This window comes from Gekko japonicus, unplaced genomic scaffold (genome assembly GCF_001447785.1).
Source record: "Gekko japonicus isolate JY-2015 unplaced genomic scaffold, Gekko_japonicus_V1.1 scaffold3213, whole genome shotgun sequence".
NCBI classification, from domain to species: Eukaryota; Metazoa; Chordata; class Lepidosauria; order Squamata; family Gekkonidae; genus Gekko; species Gekko japonicus.
The window spans coordinates 129,574-152,663 of NW_015170371.1; the positions used below are offsets into that span (position 1 = coordinate 129,574).

At 49.2% G+C, this 23,090-nt stretch overlaps 1 protein-coding gene across 1 annotated transcript in view; it reads right to left on the reverse strand.

Moving 5' to 3' along the window:
- SCN4A (sodium channel, voltage gated, type IV alpha subunit) overlaps positions 1 to 23,090 on the reverse strand; it is a 120,792-nt gene that overhangs the window by 95,204 nt on the left and 2,498 nt on the right. The window contains exons 2-9 of the mRNA XM_015418240.1: positions 22,669 to 22,789; positions 16,605 to 16,695; positions 15,166 to 15,291; positions 14,504 to 14,595; positions 11,812 to 12,114; positions 10,056 to 10,119; positions 8,751 to 8,892; positions 5,893 to 6,105 (exon numbers count right to left, since the gene is read on the reverse strand). Of these exons, the coding sequence (XP_015273726.1) occupies positions 5,893 to 6,105; positions 8,751 to 8,892; positions 10,056 to 10,119; positions 11,812 to 12,114; positions 14,504 to 14,595; positions 15,166 to 15,291; positions 16,605 to 16,695; positions 22,669 to 22,789 (1,152 nt within the window). The remainder of the gene's footprint in view (positions 1 to 5,892; positions 6,106 to 8,750; positions 8,893 to 10,055; positions 10,120 to 11,811; positions 12,115 to 14,503; positions 14,596 to 15,165; positions 15,292 to 16,604; positions 16,696 to 22,668; positions 22,790 to 23,090) is intronic.

The following is a 23,090-nucleotide window of genomic DNA, read 5'->3' on the forward strand; positions in this document are numbered from 1 at the left end:
TTTTCTTGTGTGTACCAATAAAGCGTGCTATGCACTACGTCGTCGTCTGTCATTTCTCCATGCGGCAACCCACTACACAATACAAACCTACTCCGCAGCTCTGACAATGCAGAGGGAGGGCAGGCACGTGGAAGGACCGGGACCAGACCAATTCCGGTCCTTGTGGATCGACTGCCAAGAAAATCAGGAGCAAGCTGAGCCTGCTAAAATATACAGCAGTTCTACTGAAGAACCTATGAGGAAGAATCACATGGATTCTGAAAGATCTCTCCCCCAACCCCCAACCACCCAGCAAGGAGGAATGTTAAAACCTTGTTCAAAGTCTTTTCCCGCATGATCTGCATAACTGTGGCTGCGGTCACATGGAGCATTAGGCACGCTAGAGAGATGGAAGATAGGCGGATTTTCCGGGCGCGATCTCACCGCCACATCTGGGAAGCGTAGAGCTCCCGTGGTGAACCCGAGGCTTCCCGCCAAAGACGTGCGGTTAAAAACTAGTACCTCGGAGGTACTAGTTTCTGGTAACCGCGGGGCAAGGGTGGGCATCTGATCGCGTTTCCGGTGGTAGTTCCGGTGCTCGCCCATGCCCCCTCGTATAAAGGTGGTTTTTTTCCAACTGTCCATGGGATGCGCACAAGCACCCAACGGGGCATGTGCACACTTTGGTGTCCGGAAAACAAAACACCCGCTTGCCGCGCCGCTTCTTTGCCGCGGCGCAGGATTGTGGTGTGCTCGGCACCTCCCCCTTCCACGGGATCTCCACAGGACCGCCACGGTACGTCTGCCCCAGAGAAAACAGCCATGCTCCCCCCCGCATTTTCTTTGCCCTGGGGCAAACAGCCATGCCTCCCCCCCGCGATATCCGGCCCGTGTGACCGGCGCCTGTAGCTGTTTTACTTCAAAGAATTATGTTAAGAGTGTGTTCTTCCCAGGGACAAAATCCATACGCATAAGTGGCTGATCTACACATGAGGAATTCCTTGTATTTGTTGAGCAATGGCATTGGAACTCCAAACGTTTGGTGCCTCCTGGACTCACGCAAGCTCTTTTCTCACAACCAGAGCCCCTCTTCTCCTCCTTAAACCACCCTGTGGAGCCACTACCAGCTCTGTTAATCAGTTTTGCAACAGAGTCAATAGGCCAGAGTCTGCTGGGCCATTTGAGGCGAAGGAAACAGTCCCAGGAGGAAGGCTGTATCCCCCTCTCCCCAGGCATCCAAGTGATGAGGGAGAAAGGGCTTTTGTAAGTAATGTTCCCTCTCAGCTGTGGAGTCTTGTGAACAAAAATCCTACTTGGTGAGCTACCGGCATTAAAGGTGTGAGCGAGCGATTTGGCTACTGCATAGATTACTTTGCTCCGGAGCCCTCCTTCCTGAGCTAAGACAGAAAAATGTGTGAGCCGGAGGCTAAAAATTGTAAGCTAGCTCACACTAACTCAGCTTAGAGGGAACACTGGTCGGGGAGGCGCGAAACTCTCACTGAACATCTGATTCAAAGTCCTCATATTGTCCACCAACAAACATGAGGACTTTGTCATGAGCATCACAACAGCAGTTCCATAAAATATTAGCCACCAGTGCAATCTGCCTCAAACCTCAAGCCAGGTTTTCCCCTCTGTAGTATATTGAAAAGGCTGGCATGAATCGCCGTATTGACTCCCCATGTTAAGCTCGAGCCCGAGTAAGGCTCCTCCGAACCGACATGCTATTGGTCGCGTCACAACAGCGACCAATCCAGGACAGCACCGGTTCCCTGCGAGGGAAAGACTCTAATTGGACATTATCCTCACAACCTCATTGGTTGTTTATTGTACAGAGGCGTGGCTACGTTAGCCTGGGAATGTTTAAAAGGAGCCTAGCTCCCAATGTTAAACTGTTCTGGTTATGACTTATTATTTATTTATTTATTTATATATTCGATTTCTTATACCGCCCTGACTCCTAGGGGTCTCTGGGCGGTTTACATAGGGGGTTCTAAGAACGTTTCCTCCCTAACTAAGGCCACATTTGTACAGGCACCCAGGTGGTGGGCTGTTGTTTCTTTGGCTCGGCTTCCTTCTTTTGGTCGGGATGTTCATCCTGGCGCTCAAGGTGGACCACAGTGGCTTCCCTCGGTGGGACCATTCAGCACACGATCCATGTCTGCTTCCGGCAGAGGTCATTTCGGGGGGATCGCGGGGGATCGCAGTTCCCCCGGGTGAGGTATGGGGGGCGGGGCACATGACGAAGCCGCCCCACTTCCAGCCCTCATTCAGCCAGGAGGAGGCAGGAGAAGAGGGAGGGTAAGTTGCTTCCTCCCTGTCTCTCCCCACCCCTGCCTGCCTGGGGCCAGGGAGGGTCTTCGCGGGGCTTCCTTGCACTCCCGCCGGCCTCATGGGGCTCGGTAGTGGAGCTGCAAGGCCAGCGGCGGCCGCTGGGACCGTTGGGATGCGGGGTGTGTGGCCTTATGACACACTTCCGGTGATGCCAGGACTTCACCTCTTGCCGACGTCAGCCGCATGGTGTTCTTGCTGCAGGCCACCAGGGATCGCTCCTCCGATCGCTCCTCCGACTGTGCCGCTGCTGCCGCTGTGCCGCCACTCTGCCTCCACCGTCGGAGCTCCACTGCAGCCGATGTCCTGTCGCCGTCGCCAATGCCTCCACCACACACCTCGTCGGAGGAGGGTGCCCCCTACCCCTCTAAGGGTAGGTACCCATTTGTCTACTTGCATTTATTTAATTGTTTTTGAGCCACTGGGTGGGCGGGAGCTGGGACAAGGGTCGGGAGCTCACCCCGACCGCGGTGATTCTCGAACAGCCATAGTGGCTGTTCAGAGTTGATGTTAAGGCAGGCGTTTTACCGCCTGCGCCACCGCTTCAAGCGCTTGTTCGAACCTTCAATAAAGCTGTTCACTTTTGCTGAAATCACTCTCTGGATCTTTGTTAGCGGCAATCTAACACCCTCAGCACAAAGATAATATCTGCTGTCATGAAACAGAAAATCTACATCCAGATCCCGAAAGATTAGAAGCGCCCGCCCCCCCCCATACAGACACCATTCTGCACAAGCCTTCATAAACGAGGACGCTGTTTGCCCAACCCAAAAATCAGATTGTGAAGGGTGGCTCCGGGTCAGGAAGGCGGAAGCAGCCGGCCAGACAAGAAGCTGTTACGGAACTTCAGCATGCCGGAGATGCCTTTCCCGTAGGGGCTGGGTTTTTTTAAGAACAGAAGAGGACACCCAAGGCCGGAAGAAGGGTTGACATAACAGGTTGGGATCCAGAAGGGGAAAGAGGCGTAAATCTGGTTGCCAGGTAGCGGTCACTCTGAATCCACCTTGGGAAATAGGCCATGATGAAAGCTTCTTTGTAAGACTGTTTCAGCACTGAGTTCTTCAGGGTTTCTGTAATGTATCCAGTCCAGGCAAGTCCAGACAAGTCCAGAGACAAACGCAGAGCTTCGCTCCAAGAGACAATGGACTATGCGGATCCTAGCCCGCTCCAATCAGGGGGCTAGGTTCCCGGCCGAGAGCCTATGGGACTCTCGGCCACTGTAAATAACCTATAGGGAAGTAGGGGTGTGTTTTGGGTGGCGGTTTCTCAGGGGATATAAGCTGGCCTGAGAGCCGGCCAAAGTTGTCTTGTTCCGGATAGAATTAAGTACGCTTTGCTGAAATCACTCTCCGTTTGCGTACTTTTCAGTTTCCGTCAAATCATGGCAAGGCAGAAGGGAATTCTCTGAATATGTAATGCCAAAAATCACACACGTAGGAGGGCTGGGATGAGTCTGCACACTTCCTGCATGGCCGTCATGTGATACAGGAGACGTCCACAGGGAAGACCCCCCCCCAATCTGTCGTGTTCTTTTGTATGCAGCATCCACGCAAAGCTGTCCTCTGTCTCTTTTCTGGGCTTTCCCCCCTCAACCTTGGTGTGGTGAGATCTCTCTAGAAGAATGCCCTCGAGCCCATCAGGGACCCAGCTGGGCAAGGCGGTGTTCCCTCTAAGCTGAGTCAGTGTGAGCCAGCTCACGGTTCTTTAGCCTCCGGCTCACACATTTTCATCTCCGCTCAGGAGAGATGGGGCTCCAGAGCGAACTGATTTGTGCAGCAGCCCAGTCGCTCGCTCACAACTTTAATGCCAGGAGCTCACAAAGTAGAATTTTTGCTCACAGGACTCTACAGCTTAGAGGGAACATTGCTGACGACCCCTCGTCTACATGCACAAGGGTACGTGGGGTGGGGGGAAGAGACCATCATCTTTCAGAAGGATGGGGTGGTCTGAAAGAGGGATACGCCCCTGGTGAAGCGGGCTTTGCGGGACTCCATATTATTTCAAAAACCTAGAGAACTTGTTTGGCAACAGTTGACACCACTTTCAGCTCCCCTAAACATGCTCGCCTGGAGAGACAGTGGGCCTTGGTGTGGTCATCTAGGTCAGTGCCGGCGGGAGGACGGGCCCTTTATATATCTGTTCGATTTAAGCGGCTCAGTGGGGCTTCAGGAAGCAAAAGGCAAGACTCGCCGACTCCGAGGTATATTTCTGCTGTCGGTAAACAAAGCTGGGAGGCTGGGAAGCTGCGTCACTCCCCAGGAATGAAGCTGCAAAGTGCTGGCTCAGAGCTTCGTGCTCCAGATTCCAAGGAGGAGAGCTGGCTCTCGATCTCGTTGCCTGCTAATGGCCTTACGACCACAACTGTAGAAATGAAACCTACACCCTCAAAAGTTTTCTTTTTAATTTCAGCCCATCCTGAAAGCAGGAGGGGGGACGAATCAATACAAAATGGCAAAGCAATCCCACCAAGCCAAATAAACAGAAAGCATTCAGATATAAAGTACTCTGCTGGCACTGGGAATTATACCACACCTGCCTAAGCCAGTCTGCACGAGAAAGTCCTCGGGCACTTCTGAGATTATGGCCATGCTCAAAACCAAGTCCCCAGCTTGAGTGGGAGCATAAAAAGCCAGCCTGATGAAGACCGGGAATGAGACCCTGGGCCAAAACTAAAGTGCAAGCCTTGGAATACCTCCAGCTGAAAGAGGGTGATGGGAATCTAGCCTCTCACCACTCTTAACAATGCAGTACTAGACTCCAGTTACCTTGGTGGGAGTTCTGTAGGACAAGGAATCTCCAGCCACATGACCACGGAAACGTCTTCGGACAGTGCTACCCTCCGTGGGCTCATGTTGTCGTATTGATACCAGCACTACTTGGCCTGTGTGCTGGTTCACTGCCACCGGCCCAACCCGTAAACAGGCTGTAAGGAAGGCCCCGTGTCCCTCTGGCACACTTTTTCATGGCCCCAAAGAAGCCAGCCCTGCAAAACAGCTGCCCTGGGGCCATGCAAGGCAACATTCACCTTCCGGCTGGGCTGTCAGGTAGCCCTGTCATAGGTCTGGAATGTGGAGGGGTGCCCTCCCACTTTCTGTCTCAGCTCTCCCTGGCTCACCCACTGTTTGCTATCTTATGCTTGACCTTGTAGATGCTCCAGCTGCAGTTTTACTCGGCTGGGAAAGTTAACGGCTTTTTGCTTTTCCCGCGCGTGCAAGATGTATCCACTGGCTTATGCTTACATGGGGGGGGATGTTTGATTCTAGTATAAGCCAGAGGCCCTCGTATTTATTTATTTATTTATTTATTTATTTTTCGCATTTGTATCCCACCCTCCCCAATGGGCTCGGGGCGGCTAACAAGGGCAAGGTAATAACCATGCCATAATTAAAACATGTTATACATAATAACTTTAAAACATATAATACATAGTAAAACATCCAACATTTAAAACAATGGTGCCCATTCCTGACACAAGCTGTACACGTGTCTCTAGTACTGGATTCACCAATAAACAGTTATCTTCTCATGAAGCCCTGTATTGCGTTTGGAATTTGCTGTACAGACAGACAGACAGGGACTCACCAGCCTCTGCTGCTCCTCCTGGTGCTTCTTCAGCTGCTCCAACATCTGCTGGAACTCTGCTTCCTTCTCCTGCTCCTCCAGAATCGTGGCTTCATTCTGCTCGGCATAGGCCATTGCCACCACAGCCAGGATCAAGTTGATGAGGTAGAACGATCCCAGGAAAATGATCACAATGAAGAAAAGCATGTACGTCTTCCCAGCAGCTCGTAGGGTCTGTGGGGGGGAGAAGAGTCACCAGTCACCATACGGACCTGCAAGCCAGCCTTGATGTCCAGTTGCAAGTACTCTCCTGGGTTACTCAGAAGCACTCTGTGTATGCTCAAGGGCACTGTCGTGTGCTACTACTGCAAATATCTGGTGACATTTGCAAACCTGGTTCTGAGATAGGGTTGCCAGGTCCCCTTGTCCCGCTGGCAGGGGGATTTGGAGGGCGTTCCGGGACATCCCTGACACGATGACGTCACCTAGAAGTGATGCCATCGTGCCAGGGATGTTGTGTGGCAACGATCCGACTTGAGGGCAAAACTCTGTGGTAAAACCGGCTTCAAACCCATATGTCAGCTAAGCTGCCATGAGTGTGGAGAGGCTTTCTAAATGCTTTGCCTTCCTTCCCATGCGCTTCATTGCTTCAAAGCTGCAACGCTTATCTGTAAAGTGTTACTGGAGGAGATTGTGGTGTCTATCTTCCGTGGGAGCTTCTCCGTTCCCAGCTTCGCAACCGTTAGAGAGTCTTGCAATCTCCCGCGCGCGGGAGTCCACCTAATTGGGTATTGCTGGTGGGGGGGGCGCATACGAATGCCCTATATCCTATTATGCGCACAGGTAGCCCGCCATTCCTAACAGTGTTCATGTTATTGCATCTATGGCTTTTCAATAAAAGTAAAACCTTCCTGGAAGCATGTACTTCGTTGTTTTGCTGTGGGTCCTGACACCATAGAGTTTTGTCCTCAAACCAGAGCATTGTCGTGATGATGTCACTTATGGGTGATGTCACCGCATCGGGGACGTCGTACTGTGATGTCACTGTTTGGGGGTGGGCAGAGGCCCCCAAACCAGGGGAACCCCCGCCGGGACCTGTGGACTGGCAACCCTATTCTGAGACCAAACCTTTCTAGGAGGTCAAATGCAGCCCTCCTGAGACTCAGAACCAGAGGCCCGTGTGACCACAGCTGAAACCCCAGTCCTCTGGAGAGCAGGATACCCCTCAATGCATGGATCCTCTCCCTGGAGCTCTCATTTCTACTGCAGTCTGGGAAAAGCAAGGAACAGAAATAGTTTCTTCCGGGCAGAAAAAAAAGATACCTTCTCCTCGTCCCATTGAAATGAGACAAAGGCCAGCCTCCCACCCAGCCCCGTAGCTAAGGACTTTTTAGGGAGGGAGCCTGTGGGGGCCCGCCTGCTAATCCAATCAAAGGGTCCAGGGCAAGGGCTGCATCAGCCACAGCCTCCGGGTCCAGCTCCCCCCCTCCCAAGGAGCCCCAGTACCTCTTCTCGTGGCACAGCACCAGGGACAGCCTCTGAAATCACTGCCCTTGTCCTCCCTGCCAACAGGCTGACAGGCAATCAGGGGGGTTGGGGTAGGGGAGCCGAGACTCAGGAAGGGGGCCCATAAAAACTGGTAGGGGGCAGGCCCCGTGGGCCCCGCGTTAGTTACGGGCCTGCTCCCACCCAAGTTCTCTCTGTGTCAGAGATCAGCGCTTTCCCAGCCTTTTCGGTAGGATGGCCCACAAGCAGTGTTCCCTCTAAGCCGAGTGAGTGTGAGCCAGCTCACAGTTTTTTTAGCCTCCGGCTCACACATTCTGGTCTCAGCTCAGGAAGGAGGGCTCCGGAGCAAACTGATTGATGCAGGAGCCCAATTGCTCGCTCACAACTTTAATGCCGGCAGCTCACAAAGTAGAATTCTTGCTCACCGGACTCCACAGCGTAGAGGGCGCATTGCACAAGTCCAAATTTTCTTGGCATGACGACAAATGAATACAGCTGCAAATGCCTGGGACCCTCTGTCACAGGCTTTGGAACCCACTTTTACAGGGTTGCCAACTTCCAGGTGGTGGCTGGATTTTCTGGGACTGCAACCAATGCTACCTCTGAACGGTGGAGCCTTGTGAGCAAAGATTCTACTTTGTGAGCTGCTGGCATTAAAGTGGTGAGTGAGCAGTTTGGCTGCTGCACAAATTAATTTGCTCTGGAGCCATCCTTCCTGAGCTGAGACAAAAATCTGTAAGCTGGAGGCTAAAAAACTGTGAGCAACAGAGATCAGTTCACCTGGAGAAAGTAGCCACTTTGGAAGGTGGACTCTATAGCAGAGGTGTCGAACTCATTTGCTATGACGGCCGGATCTGACATAAATGTGACTTCTGTCGAGCTGGGCCATGCCATGTGTGCCATAAAATGCAATGCTAGGTACCAGAGATATAAACTGTCTAAAGGACAGCAGCTGGTGAGCTCCGAGTTGGTGTATTCTCACTGCAAGGCCTCATGGGCTGGGCGGGGAGTGCAAAGGAAAACCCACATGGGTGGACTGGAGACCTGGCGGTGCAGCACTGGACAACGCTCCCACGCTGCTTGACTGCTGCAGAAGAGGTTCCGCCATGCTGAAGCCACAATCAGGATGGCTCCGCCCACTTCCCTCCCCCAAGCAGTCTCCGGTTCCCTCCCTTGCTGTACTTGCTTGCGGGCCGCATAAGAGCCCTGGATGGGCTGGTTCCGGCCCCTGGGCCTTATGTTTGACACGTCTGCTCTATAGCATTTCTACTCCACCGAAGTCCCTCCCCTCCCCAAACCCCACCCTCCTCAGGTTCCATCCCCCAAATCTCCAGGTATTTCCCAACTCCGAACGGGCAGCCCTATTGCCCTACCAGTTGGAAGAGGTTCTCCCAGAAGTCCTGAGTCATGAGGCGGAAGAGTGACAAAAAGGCCCAGCTGAAGGTATCATAGCTCGTGTAGCCGTAGTTTGGGTTTCGACCAGCCTTCATGCAGAGGTAGCCTTCTGGGCAGTGCCTGCCAGGAGTCACAGGAAGCAAGAAGAAATGTCAGCAGATGCCCTCCATATACCCGGGAAGTCCCTGGCCTTAAATTATCTCAAAGAGAGTACGCCCCGTGAAAAGTACTGGGTTCGCCACATGAAGGACTCGGACGACGACATGCGTTTGCACACGTTTATTGTCCTTAACATCTAACTGCAAAACGGCCCTGCAAGGCCAACTATATACACACCCACCCAGCACACCCACAGTCCCATTGGAGGGTTTGAATTTCCCACCAAAGTGGCTATTGGTTGGTGCAGGGGGAACTGTTCCTATTGTTCAGGGGAGCGAAGCTCCTGCCTGTGCCGTGGACCCCTCGTGGCGGTCCGCGTACATAACACCCAGAATCAGAATCCCAGGGTTATGGGTGCAGTTTATGACTGGTGAGGAAACCACACCCAACCCAAAATGCCACCCCCACCCCACTGCTTTTAGTCCTAGTAAGGAAAAGGACAGGCCTTAAACTGCATTCCCCCCCAGAGCTAACAGCAGGCAATTTCCAAAAGCAGGCTGTTTTTGCAGAAGAAGGCCCTTACGCAGTTCCGCAGGGCCTGTAAGACGGAGCTCTTCCGCCAGGCTTTCACATAGGGGCCGCCACTCCACCGCCACCAATGTGGTGGACAACATCGGGGTTAAGGATGGCCCGGGGAAGATCCACCACAATTTCTGCGTGACTGATACCACTGGATTTACCTGGTTAGGATAGGCTATAGGTTAACATCATCCCTGGAGAACTGTCTGTTTACCATCTGGCACGTATCCGGAGACAATCTTGTTTTTAAATTGAGTACAACTGTTATTAATGTTTTTATTGTTTTTATCTGTTTTATATGGACTTTGCCCCTTGTAAGCCGCCCTGAGCCAGCTCCACGGGGAGGGCGGGGTAAAAATCTCAATAAATAAATAAATAAATAAATAAGATCTGATTATGGATCCTTGACATAACATCTGCCTCGGCCTGGGGTCCGACGGGACTCGAGGAAACGATCCACCCCGCACAGTGGCTCTGCCCTTCTTTACATTATCAAGTGGATCCAAATGAATGGTGGGACAGCCGAGTACGGACGACGTTCCCTCCCCAACTGGGCCCCCACCTCGGCCCCTCCTCATCCCAAGGGGAAGACAGACCTCACTCACCCAGCATCAGAACTGTTCCCGCAGAGCAGGGCGTCCAGGGCACCGTCCAGGAAGTAGAAATTGGCTTCATAAGAAGGGGGGGGGAGGAAATGCAAGTTTAGACTTTGGAACAATGGCTAGCTGACTCCTGACAGCAGCTGACAAGAAGCAGTGTGGTAGAGCAGTTAGTACATCTGGCTTAAAAGGGGAAGTTCTGTACTGAATTCCTAAGCAAAGCCCAACTCAGGGGCCCACAACCTGGTGCCCGTGAGCATCATGGTGCCCACCCCCACTTTTCCTGGTGCCCACCAGTGTTCCCTCTAAGCTGAGTCAGTGTGAGCTAGCTCACACTGACTCAGCTTAGAGGGAACATTGGTGCCCACTAGGGGTTTTAGAAGATGGGCAGGATCAGGCGGAGCTTTTGGCCAGCAGGGCTTTTGATTGTGCCCTGGAGTTCTGCTCAGCCGTGCAGATTAAAGAGAAACAGAACTCCTGAAACGCTGAGGAATTATTTTGAGAGTTATTTACTTCCTGATAGCCAGTTTGGTGTAGTGGTTAAGTGCGCGGACTCTAATCTGGGAGAACCGGGTTTGGTTCCCCCACTCCTCCACTTGCACCTGGCTGGATGACCTTGGGCAAGCCGTAGTTCTGATAAGAGCTGTTCTCTCAAGAGCAGTTTCTGTCAGAGCTCTCTCAGCCCCACCTACCTCACAGGGCGTCTGTGGTGGGGAGGGGAAGGGAAAGGAGTTTGTAAGCCGCTCTGAGACTCCTTTGGGTAGTGAAGGGCAGGGTATAAATCCAATGTCTTCTTCTTCTCCTAACATGTGTGCAAAAATGAACCGTGACCAATCTGTCATTTATCAAGTAGGTCACTTTACGAACCTGGTCATGACCCTGGAGGGATAAGTTCTTCTGCTCCATCACTGTTTGTTATTTATCACCAAAGCACTAATACAAGCAGCTATTGCATAGGCTCAAGGCTGCTAAGCATGGGGCTCAACATGAATTTTGGCGAAAACTGTCAAGGCAATCCAGTCATAAGCTCACTTCATGTGCACCTGAGGAAGTCTGACTGTGTGCAATTCTGGTCACCACACCTTAAAAAGGATATTATAGCTTTGGAAAATGTGCAGAAAAGGGCAACTCGAGTGATAAAAGGGTTGGAACACTTTCCCTATGAAGAAAGGTTAAAGCGCTTGGGGCTCTTTAGCTTGGAGAAACGACGACTGACGGGAGACATGATAGAGGTTTAAAAGATTATGCATGGGAAAGAGCAGGTAGGGGATTTTTGCTCACAGGACTCCACAGTTTAGAGGGAACATTGCTCGTGGGCACTCCATGAAATTGCTGAGCGGTCAGGTTAGAACGGATAAAAGGAAGTACTTCTTCACCCAAAGAAGGATGAACACATGGAACTCACTGCCACAGGAAGTGGTGGGTGCTACAAGCATGGACGGCTTCAAAAGGGAATTAGATAAGCATATGGAGCAGAGGTCCATCCGTGGCTATTAGCCACAAGGTATAGATAGGGGCTCTGGGGCAAGGGATGCTCTGTCTTCTTGGTGCTTGGGGGTGTGTGTCAACAGTGGGAGGGCTTCTAATGTCCTGGCCTCACTGGTGGACCTCCTGATGGCACCTGGTATTTCTGGCAACTGTGTGACACAGAGTGTTGGCCTGGATGGGCCTTTGGCCTGATCCAACATTGCCGTCTCTTATGTTCTTATGTTCTCTAAGCCCGGACAAAAGTCAAAACTCATCTTCCGAACACCAGCATTACCTTCATCATTGATGTACTCGTTCCAGTCAAAAGTGCTGTTGGCCGTCACGTTACTGAGCAGAGTTGCGTTTGCCAGCGTGCCAAGGGTCCCGTTGCCAAAGGGGTCGCTATCAAGTCCAAAGGCATCTTCTTGAAAAGTGTCGTTGGTGAAGGGTGGCCACCGGACGCACTTTTGCCGAAGGTTCCCCATGAAGAGCTGCAGGCCGACGAGGGCAAAGACGGCCAAGCAGAATACGGTGAGGATCATTACATCCGAAAGCTTCTTCACCGACTGGATCAAGGCGCCCACAATGGTTTTCAGCCCTAATGGGGGGGGGGGGAGAACAGGCACTGACGTTCATTACCGGCAACAAGAGAAGGCTTCTGACAGTTGTTGAATGGTCACAACTGTCACATTAACCGTTTTGGGAGCCCATTCACTTCTCTGCATTAATTTAATGTTTCTTTCCCACTTCTCAAGGTGACATACAGCATACTTTAAAAATAATGACACTGCAACCATCGAAAACACGCGGGTCTTTTAAAGCTCGCTTCTCCCTGATGTGAATACTGACAGATGCTCTGAAATAACTTCCTCTCCCCTCTGTGCCTCTCAAGGGCGCCTGATACCCAATACCAGTCGCAAGAGTTGTTTTTAAGAGTGCCCTACAGACTGCAGACTGTGGAAGGTCAGGAGTTCAGTGGTTCGAGACCCGAGTGTGCCGCATGACGGAGTGAGCTCCTGTCTCTGGTCCCAGCTCCTGCCAACCTAGCAGCTCGAAAGCAAGAAATTGCAAGTAGATAAATAGGTACCACTTCGGTGGGTAGGGAACAGCGTTCCGTGCGCCTCGGTGTTTAGTCATGCCGGCCACATGACCACGGAGATGTCTTCGGACAGCGCTGGCTCTTCGGCTTGGAAACAGAGATGAGCACCGCAACCCTAGAGTCGGATTCGACTGGCTTTCGAGCAAGGGAACCTTTACCTTTACCTTTACAGACTGGGATGTTCAGTTTTTTAACATTAATTTCTAAATCTTGGACTTTGAAATGTTTTCAATTTGTGTAGTTTTTACATTTTTACTTCTGCTTCACCATTAGGATTCTCCTTTCCTTCCAGGAGGAATATCTGGGTTAGTCAAGTGCTTAGAACTTAACTCACTGCCCTGGATAGCCCAGGTTAGCCTAACCTCATCAGAGCTTGGAAGCTAAGCAGGGTTGGCCCTGGTCAGTATTTGGATGGGAGACCTCCAAGGAATATCAGGGTCGTGAGGCAGACAGTGGCAATGCACCTCAGGACGTCTCCTGTCGTGAAAACCCCCCAGGGTTGCCGTAAGTCAGCTGTGACTTGATGACAAAAAATGTTCCAAGGGCTATGTTGGGGGGGGGGGGGGGGAACTGGAAAAAAAGGAAAAGGAAATCTTGGTTTGGGGGGGGAAATGGAAAAGACGACTGAGGGGTGACATGATCGAGGTTTATAAGATTATGCATGGGAAAGAGCAGGTGGAGAAAGAGGTACTTTTCTCCCTTTCTCACAATACAAGAACTCGTGGGCACTCCATGAAATTGCTGAGCAGTCGGGTTAGAACGTATAAAAGGAAGTACTTCTTTACCCAAACAGTGATTAACACGTGGGATTCACTGCCACAGGAAGTGGTGGCGGCTACAAGCATGGACGGCTTCAAAAGGGAATTGGATAAGCATGTGGAGCAGAGGTCCATCAGTGGCTATTAGCCACAAGGTATAGATAGGGGCTCTGGGGCAAGGGATGCTCTTGGTGCTTGGGGGGGGGGGGTCAACAGTGGGAGGGCTCCTAGTGTCCTGGCCCCACTGCTGGGCCTCCTGAGGGCACCTAGTATTTTTGGCCACTGTGTGACAGAGTGTTGGACTGGATGGGCCACTGAACATTGGCTTCTCTTAGGTTCTTATGTTCTTATAGGAACTCTCGGTCTGGGGCAAGGGATACTCGATATTCTTGGTGCTGGGGGGGTGGGCAACAGTGGGAGGGCTTCTAGTGTCCCGGCCCCACTGCTGGACCTCCTGATGGCCCCTGGTATTTCTGGCCACTGTGTGACACAGAGTGTTGGACTGGATGGGCCATTGGCCTGATCCAACATTGGCGTCTCTTATGTTCTTATGTCTGGGGCTCTGTATTCTTGGTGCTTGGGGGGGCCAACAGTGGGAGGGCTTCTAGTGTCCTGGCCCCACTTCTGGACCTCCAGATGGCACTGGTATTTCTGGCCACTGTGTGACACAGAGTGTTGGACTGAATGGGCCTTTGGCCTTATCCAACATTGGCGTCTCTTATGTTCTTATGTAGCTTCAAGGCCTCTACAATAAAAGGGTACAGATGAGGTTCAACCATAACAGACACACCCCTAGATGAGAAACCTGATTTGCACAAATAAGTCAAAGACTCTGAAATATACTGGGTTCGAGACTCGTATAGTGATCAGCTCATAGTTTATTAGTGGTTTCAGCTCAACTCTAAGACTAAGAAACTGGCCTTGCAGCCCTGCTTATAAAGCCTGCAAAGACCACACCCCAGCACACCCCACCACCAATGATAGGCTATTTACGTTACAACTACTACTCTATAGGTCCATTCCAGGATCCTGGCTATCTATTGTTCTGGTGGAACAAGCTTAGCCCGTTTCCAGGTACTGCTCAGGCTCAGTACACAACAGACTCCACCTGCCCACCCAGCTTCACTCACCTGGAATAACCGTGATGGTTTTAAGTGCCCGGAGAACACGGAACGTCCGCAGAGCAGAGACATTGCCCAAATCCACAAACTCCGTGACATAACTAGGAAAGAGAGGGTGAGAGAGCCATTAATTAAGAGGCAAGGTACAGAGGGGGGAACCAGAGCTATCAAGGTCTCTCGGCTTTTCGCAAATATGGAAGGACAGCTCTGAAGCTGGGACAGGCTGTGGGCAAAAGCAATCTGGTGTTAAAGCCTGGATTTGCTCCAGCTGTGTAGAACAGATGTGTCCATGTCCAACCTTAGCAGCAAAAGAAGTGCAGAGGGCTGCCAATGTTCCCTCTAAGCTCCAGAGCAAACTGATTTATGCAGCAGCCAAATCGCTCGCTCACAACTTTAATGCCAGCAGCTCAGAGGGAACACTGGCTGGCAGCCTGACCAGGAAGGCCCAAGCAGTGTCTCTCTGGCCTTGGTGCGGAAGTACGACATGTGCCCTCTCAGGCACACCCCTGTCCCCTCTAAAGTGGTCTGAGTCAAGAAGGAAGGCTTCCTGTCTTATTTCTGGCATTACATAAGCCAAATCATGGTGAGGGAGCTGGCAGCCAGGGCCCCTCGGCCGGGGGAATATGCAGCCATTCCCGCCTCCCTATGTCTGAACCCGGGACCCAACGTACGCCATAACAATGACGCTGAAATCCAGCCAGTTCCATGGATCTCGCAGGAATGTAAAGTTGTCTATGCAGAATCCTCGAGCAAGTATCTTGATCATGGACTCAAAGGTGTAGATGCCTGTAAAAGTAAATCTGTAAACAGGGAAAAAAAAGAGAAAGAGTCAGAGGTTGAGGGAGGTCTAAGATCATCACAACGTGTAAAAGAAATTACGTTTCCACTTTACAGAAAATCAATATTTATTTTACTTATTTCATTTTCCATTCCTTCAAGCATTGGTTGGTGGGATTATGAATAAAACGGACACAGAGCAAATCAATGAAACAATGAATTTAAAAGCGGCGGAAATCGAGCCTCCAAAGCGGGGCTTTACCCACCACCTGCTCCCACTTGGCAGCCCGATGTGCAAGACATCTAGCCACAGCTTCCCGCCAGCCTGCATCATTTGAAAACAACAGTTGACGAGAGATCCCAAGATATCACGCCTACCTTTAATAAACAAAGGTTAGTGTAACCGATCAACATTTTACATAATTCTCCCCCCGTTACATGGCTTGCTTGCTAAACTTATGCCCCAGATGAAAAACGTTATTTCTCCATGTTTCTTGAATAGCTTTGCAAGGGCTTGGTTCTTCTGCTGGCCTGGTCACGTGTTACAAGCTGGGCCATGCAGTGCTCTCTCCAAAAAGCTGGACTCCCCAGCCAAAGAACAGGGCAAGGCACAGGCCCGACAGCTGAGCCCAAATTCAAGCTGTTGGTGAATCATCCCTTTTTTTACCTATTCCTGCTCCATCAAGATTCCCTTCATCCCCCCAGCTGAAGCTAAAAAAACCAGGCAAAGAATCTCATAGGGAACACTATGAGGAAAGGTTAAGGCGCTTAGGGCTCTTTAGCTTGGAGAAACGACGACTGAGGGGGTGACATGATTGAGGCTTATAAGATTATGCATGTCCAGGGCCGGATTTAGACTTGCTGAGGCCCTAAGCTATACAAAACCCAGAGGCCCCCTACTGTTTTAAATTACATCAGCTGGTCTCAGAAAAATTTAAAATATATACACCTTTTTAATATTTGAAATCATTTTTTATATTGTGTTTTTATTTGAGGCCCCAGCAGATTGCGAGGCCCTAAGCTGTAGCTTATTTAGCTTATGCGTAAATCCGGCACTGGCCTGATCCAACATTGGCTTCTCTCTTATGTTCTTATGTCTGGGGCAAGGGATGCTCTGTCTTCTTGGTGCTTGGGGGGGGGTCAACAGTGGGAGGGCTTCTAATGTCCTGGCCCCACTGGTGGACCTCCTGATGGCACCTGGTATTTTTGGCCACTGTGTGATACAGAGTGTTGGACTGGATGGGCCTTTGGCCTGATCCAACACTGGCGTCTCTCATGTTCTTATGTAATCTGCGGAGGACAAGAAGCGGGAGACGGAAGAAACGCAAATACTTACTCCACGTTCTTGGCCCACGACGGCGGGTCACTCATGGCCATGAAGACACAGTTGGTTAAGATGGTTATCATTATAAACATGCTGAATAATTTGGAATGAAGTCAAGGAAAGACAATCGGGCCTTACTGGAATTTTTATGTCAAACCCCTCTGATAAACGTGGGTCAGCAGAAGCCCCGATGCTGGCAGGGATTCAAGGAGCGAGAGCAAAAGTAACAGCGCCATCCTAAGCAGAGATGCAGTTCAAATGGACTTAGAAGGGTGCAAGCCTGCTGAGAAAGGCAGTATAACTCAGCTACACTCAACAGAGCTTTGGGCTAGCACTTCTCAAAAAGTATATACATATGGCAAACAGCTTTTACAGCCGAAGGGATTTTGAAAACCTGCAGGCGAGCCTGCTGTACAGAGCAAAGCTGTTTTGAAATTCTGTGGGGCACATACTGAAGCTCCAGGCAGAGCAGCCTGTCTGACGATTGGATCTGCCTCCCCCCCGCCCCAGCTCCCCAAGTAGCTGTGCAAGATGGCATGAGATGAGCACAAATGCCATAAGATTCCTTGCAACACTGCGGTGTTTTCCAGGATGAAACTCTTACATATGGCCCTAAAAAGACTTGCCATTTGCAAAACATGGGCAAATGTTGACAGGGAGGTCACTGAGGTCAGTTCCATAGTTCCCTCTAAGCTGAGTTAGTGTGAGCCAGCTCACAGATTTTTAGCCTCCGGTTCACACATTTTTGTCTTAGCTCAGGAAGGGATGGCTCCAAAGCAAACTGATTTATGCAGCTGCCAAATCGCTCGCTCACAACTTTAATGCCAGTAGCTCACAAAGTAGAATTTTTGCTCACAAGACTCCACAGCTTAGAGGGAACATTGGTCAGTTCCCATTTCTGCAAAAAATTTCTGGGCACGGAGACAGCATGGAGTGGTATTCTCTTCCCACACCCCAAGCATTCAGGGACTCGTGAGGACTTTTGTGGGCCCTGGGCAATTTTGCCTTCATGGGCCCCTCCTGCCATCGTAATATCTATATTAAAAATTATTTTTGATATAACTTTAAATACTTCAACATTTTGTTTTGTTTTAGGCAAAACGTAAACAATTTTCATCAGCCTTAAAATTTCATTTTTTTCTCTGAGGTGAGAAAAAAATTAAAACATTCTCTTTGACCCTAAAAGCTTATTTCCCCCCATCTGATTTTAAAAAACCCACATTTCCGTGGGCCCTAAAAGTATTGTGGGTCCACGGAAGTGTGCCTACTGTGCAAAATAGATAAGTTGGCTCTGTAAGCATTAACGGTCAACATCTCATGGTCAGACAATGGCACACACATCTTACTGCAGATTTTCAGAGTGGTAAGGTTTTAATCTTGACTTCGGATTTTGCGCCCACTTTACACACCATTCTTTTTCCTCCGTTGTATTTATTCTGCAACACACTTTTCTATATTAGGGTGGAATGCCACTTGTGACGTGTGGGGGGTGGTGCCCAAAGGTTTTTATAATTTATGCAATTGCCCTATCCCAGCTGTACAGAAGTGTCCAGCAAGCACCTTCCATTTAAACCCTTGTGGGCCAGGTTATGTGCATTTTTTAATTAGTGCATTGAATGGAAGGGAACAAAAAGGATGGAAGGCAAAGGGGGGAAACCCACTGCTGAAACTGACCAGACTTTTTCTGAAACTGACAAACAGCTGCCCCGTTTTCCATATTGCGGAGCACCAGGGGATTATCTGTTGTGTTACTGGCCTCTGTGAAAAATGGGAATAGGTTGCACAATCTTATAATAATATATAACTTGGAATTCACTGCCACAGGAAGTGGTGGCAGCTACAAGCATGGACGGCTTCAAAAGGGAATTAGATAAGCATATGGAGCAGAGGTCCATCAGTGGCTATTAGCCACAAGGTATAGATAGGTACCCTCGGGCAAGTGATGCTCAGTCATCTTGGTGCTTGGGGGGGTCAACAGTGGGAGGGCTTCTAGTGTCCTGGCCCCACTGGTGGACCTCCTGATGGCACTGGTATTTCTGGCCACTGTGTGATACAGAGTGTTGGACTGGATGGGCCTTTGGCCTGATCCAACATTGGCATCTCTTATGTTCTTATGTTCTTAAGCACCACTCTAGCCCTGCCCTCTTTGTCTATACATTTTTGCTTTGTTCGTCTTCAGGAAGAAAAGAAGGGAGGGAGGGAGGGAAATATTTTACAGTGCTTGAACCATACACGTATGGAGAAATCTCCTAACCAATCTACCTTCATTGATCCCCTTCTCTTCCTTTCCCCTCCCGCTCTCATGTTGGGATAATGGAAGGACTCCGTAGGGCTTCTAGAAAGAAGACTGGTACCAGCCATGCAGGCACAATAGCCATGGCAGTGGGGTTCTAGTATTGGACTGAAGGAGGTGCCATGAGAATGAGTTCAGGAAATGTCATCTCTTATAGCAGTTTCAGGAAGTGCAAGTTACAGTTTTTGTACCCAGAGCAGGCCACGTTTGTGGAACATATTAATGTGGTATCACAACAGTTGAACCAAAGGTGGAAGGGCTTGTTCTGCTCCATGGAGGTGGATAAGTAAAAGTTCGTTGTTTCGCACCACTTCAGTCTTTATCTGCAAACTGATGGTGTCCCACATCTTGTTCTGGGGAAAGGAAGCTGGCTTGTACAGTTTGTTCCAAATAACACCAACTCTCATTGCTGGAATCTTTTATCTGGGCTTCATGCTGCAAGATGATTGTCTTTTTGGAATGCTGTCCTCATCCACTATTTCTTTGGCATCACTCCCACTGATGTTTTGTTGTGTTTTTTGAGGTACGGTAATCCTATGCACAGTCCTGAGTTTCCTGTGCATAGTTGCTCATGTGTAACTTCTATTTATGCTGTCTCATTACTGTATGCAAGATTGCAGCTGCAGCTATTATATTTTTATAAAGTATTTTGTTCCATTTTCATTTCCTATTTATCCCTTCATTATAAATCAGTTAAAAAAACACAAGATGATATTGTGCCTCTGGTAATTATGAAACAAGCCATTGGACAAGAGAGAGCACATTTCTAGTTGTGCTGTAAGCAGAGAATATTTTAGGGGCATTAACGACCTTGAGTATCACAACTTAAGGAAGTGAAACAAATTTATGGGGTTACTTTGCAGCTCCCGCCATTAAAATATAGAAGAGAGCAGATAAATCAGCCAAATCATAGTAATGAAACTGAATATTGTGGACAGAGATTAAGAGAAATATGTGGCGTTTAGGAGTTTTTACTGGTTGCCTAGCATAATAATGAGAAGATGGGATGTGAAGAGCCCTAAACTGTCCTTCAAATACCATTATGACTTATTTGAAAAAGGTATTTTCCATTTATATGATTAATGTATATATTTCTGTTACCAATTAGAAGGGAGACAGTCCTGAACTAAATACTGAGCAGTGTTCAGCATCTGGTGAGAGACCTACATGTCATCAAGCTAACTGGAAACAGTGGCCAATGTGCTATAAGATCCAATGTACATTTAGTGAAAAGTTGGACAGAAAGTCTACCATGGTCAAATTTAATTTCAAAAACAGGGAACTTCTAAAAATGAGTTTAGTTTAAGAGAACGCTGAAGGAAGAGTCAAAGGGTGACCCCCACTGAGATCCTTCCCCTTCCCAAACCCTGCCTTCCCCAGGCTCCACACACACCCCAAAGTCTCCAGTTGTTCCCCAACCCATAGTTGGCAATCCTAAAAGCCAGTCAAGCTGTTAATTCAGTCCCCTTAAGCAGGAGGACTCTATTCCGATGGGTTCTTATCACCCCAGTGGGTACACAACCGTCAGTAGGAAGACACAGACTCCAGAGTGTTACTGATATGAATTAAAAGGTTTATTGGAAGACATTATTGCACAATACACTACAAAACAAATTGCAAACTGCAAACTAAATCAGGTGAACAATACAGGAATGCATATGAAAAAGCATGGACAAACCGCTAGGCATTGCCAATACACTTGAAACAAAACATTGCAAACATGAGAGCAAATTTAATGCATATTACCCAATCTAAATCTAAAAGCCAAGCTATTAATTGCCACCCCGCCACCCTTCTGACCTTCTAATTTTTAGCTCAGTTTCTTCACCAGAAAGCTGGTGCAGTTTCATAGCTACCTATTCAAGAATCCAGGGGGTGAAGAGACAGGACTCTCACAGGCTTCTGGGTCTCTCAACCCTCAAACTCCTTGGAAGTAGGAGGAGGAGAGGGGAGGGGGAGGTCTTTGGAGGCCCCAAGACTTCCAGACATCCCCAGAGCAGGAGGACTTTAAAAAAAAGGGTACTTCTGTCACGAAAAGAAAAGCTGCTCCTAAGAAAAGAAAAGCTGCTTGCAAACCTGCTTTCCTCCTGGACGTTTTCTACATTTCCCAGTACCATGGTGGCACCTCACTCCTCAGAGGAGGCATGACTTAATTTTCTCTCATTTTTTGTTCAAATAAGATCAAAAATTCAGCAATCCATAATTCTCCTTACCCCATATTATCAGTTAGGGCCAAACATCATTGAGTCGTCTGTTATAAAAGTCCATTTGGTATAAAAGTCCATTTGGACAAGCTTTAGACAAGTTTTAAGAACATTGCCCCCTCTATCAACTAAAGCTTTCTCTCAGTACTAAGAAGTGCTTTCCTAGTGTTTACAGCTACTTGGGATCAGACTTCCTCATGGAATGCACAACAATCACTCAATGCTGTATCATTGCACATTCTCAGCCAAAGTCACAATTTCTAATGGCAAACTAGACAGAGTCAGGGTCTGAAATTCCTTTTGTTCAAAGATAGAGTCTGTAACCAGACCGATTCAGGGACAAAAAGGTACTAGATTAACCCAGGCTAGTGGCAGTAAACAGCCAAGCCAATCGTTCCAAATTAAATGTTTAGTGAATAAGCCCGGAGAGGAAGTTCCACAAATATAGTGCCCCCAAAGAGAAGACTTTCTCACTGGTACCAACCCACCTTACCTCCAGGGTACTCAAAGCAAGGTCTCCAACAAATCTAATAATTGGGCACGTTTAGATGGGAACTTCTTAGGCTCTTATTGTAGCAGGGACTCCTTTGCATATTAGGCAACACACCCCTAATGTAGCCAATCCTCCAAGAGTTTACAGAGCTCTTCTTACAGGGGGCTACTGTAAGCTCTTGGAGGATTGGCTACGTTAGGGGTCTGTCGCCTAATAGGCAAAGGAGTCCCTGCTACAAAAAGAACCCTGTCTGAAACCAAGGCCAAACACTCCAGTGAATGAGCACAGATGGATACGGTTCTGCTCAGACTGTTACCCAGTGCTCTTTCTGGGTCTCCCCAACCAAGGAATTCCCCATTCTTTCAGGGGTGAAATAATATTCTTATATGCACAGAAAGATTTCACCTGAGAAACATTCCCTAATAACACTGAAAAGCAATGGACTAATCCTTCCTTTCATGGAGAAAAATGTACATGGAATGCTTACGTGAGCACCAGAGCTACTGAACTGGGGCATCACGATTCGATATGACCAAACATGCCTTACCATCAGTATCTTAAATTTATTTTCATAGCGCTTGATTCATTTTTGTCAGTTGTGAGCTTTCGGGATCAACACATTCCATGCCATGAACGTATGCCTGTAAATTTCCCTTACGCAGGGAGGAAAAAAGGAGGGGACGGAGGAATTATTTTGAATAAATATCTGTACTCAGCCTGGCGAGAGTTCAGAGTTTCCAGCATTCGTTTGTGTCTTGTCTTTTTGAACCCTGCTACACAACAAGATCCCACCTGGAGGTTGGCAGCCCTGCCCCATAGCCTTGGACTTGACATTGGTGAGATCATAATTCTGGTTCCTACTCTCTCGGTCACATGACTCCGACATAAGGTGTCTTCTCGTCATGTGCCTGCAGCTCAGAGCATCCTAAGTCTGGAGAGGCCAAAGACCCGCTGCTGTCAGTGGCGCCTCCACAAAGCACGAGGACGTGTTCCTGAATCTATGGCTGTCAAGATCTACATTCTCTAGAAATCACAACAACCCTCAGTAGGGCCCACCCCACGGTCCCAGCCAGCATGAAGGATATGAATGGATCAGCACTTGGATGGCACCCCTCCGGACAATATTGAACGGGTCTAACATATAGAGGGCAGGAGTAGCGCTGAACCGGAAAATGGTCTTCCCTTTGTTGAGAAGGATGTACGTCTGAGAAAGAAAAAGAGAGAAAGAAAGAGGGTTCCAGTAGCCTCTAGCCCCACTGCAAATTGTCTTCTAAAGGAATCGTCTGCCTCTTACATCTGATCAGGGGTCATTTCGTAGAAAAAGAGGTGCAGGAGCTCATTAGCATAACTCTTTAGCATAACTTATTTGCATATGCCACACCCCCTGACATCCGGCAGAAAAACTAGGCCTAGGGGCTTGCATCATCCGCAGTGCGGTGATGTCACTTCCAGCACACACTGGAAGTGAGGTCATTATGTTGCCAGTGACACAGGGACACTCTACT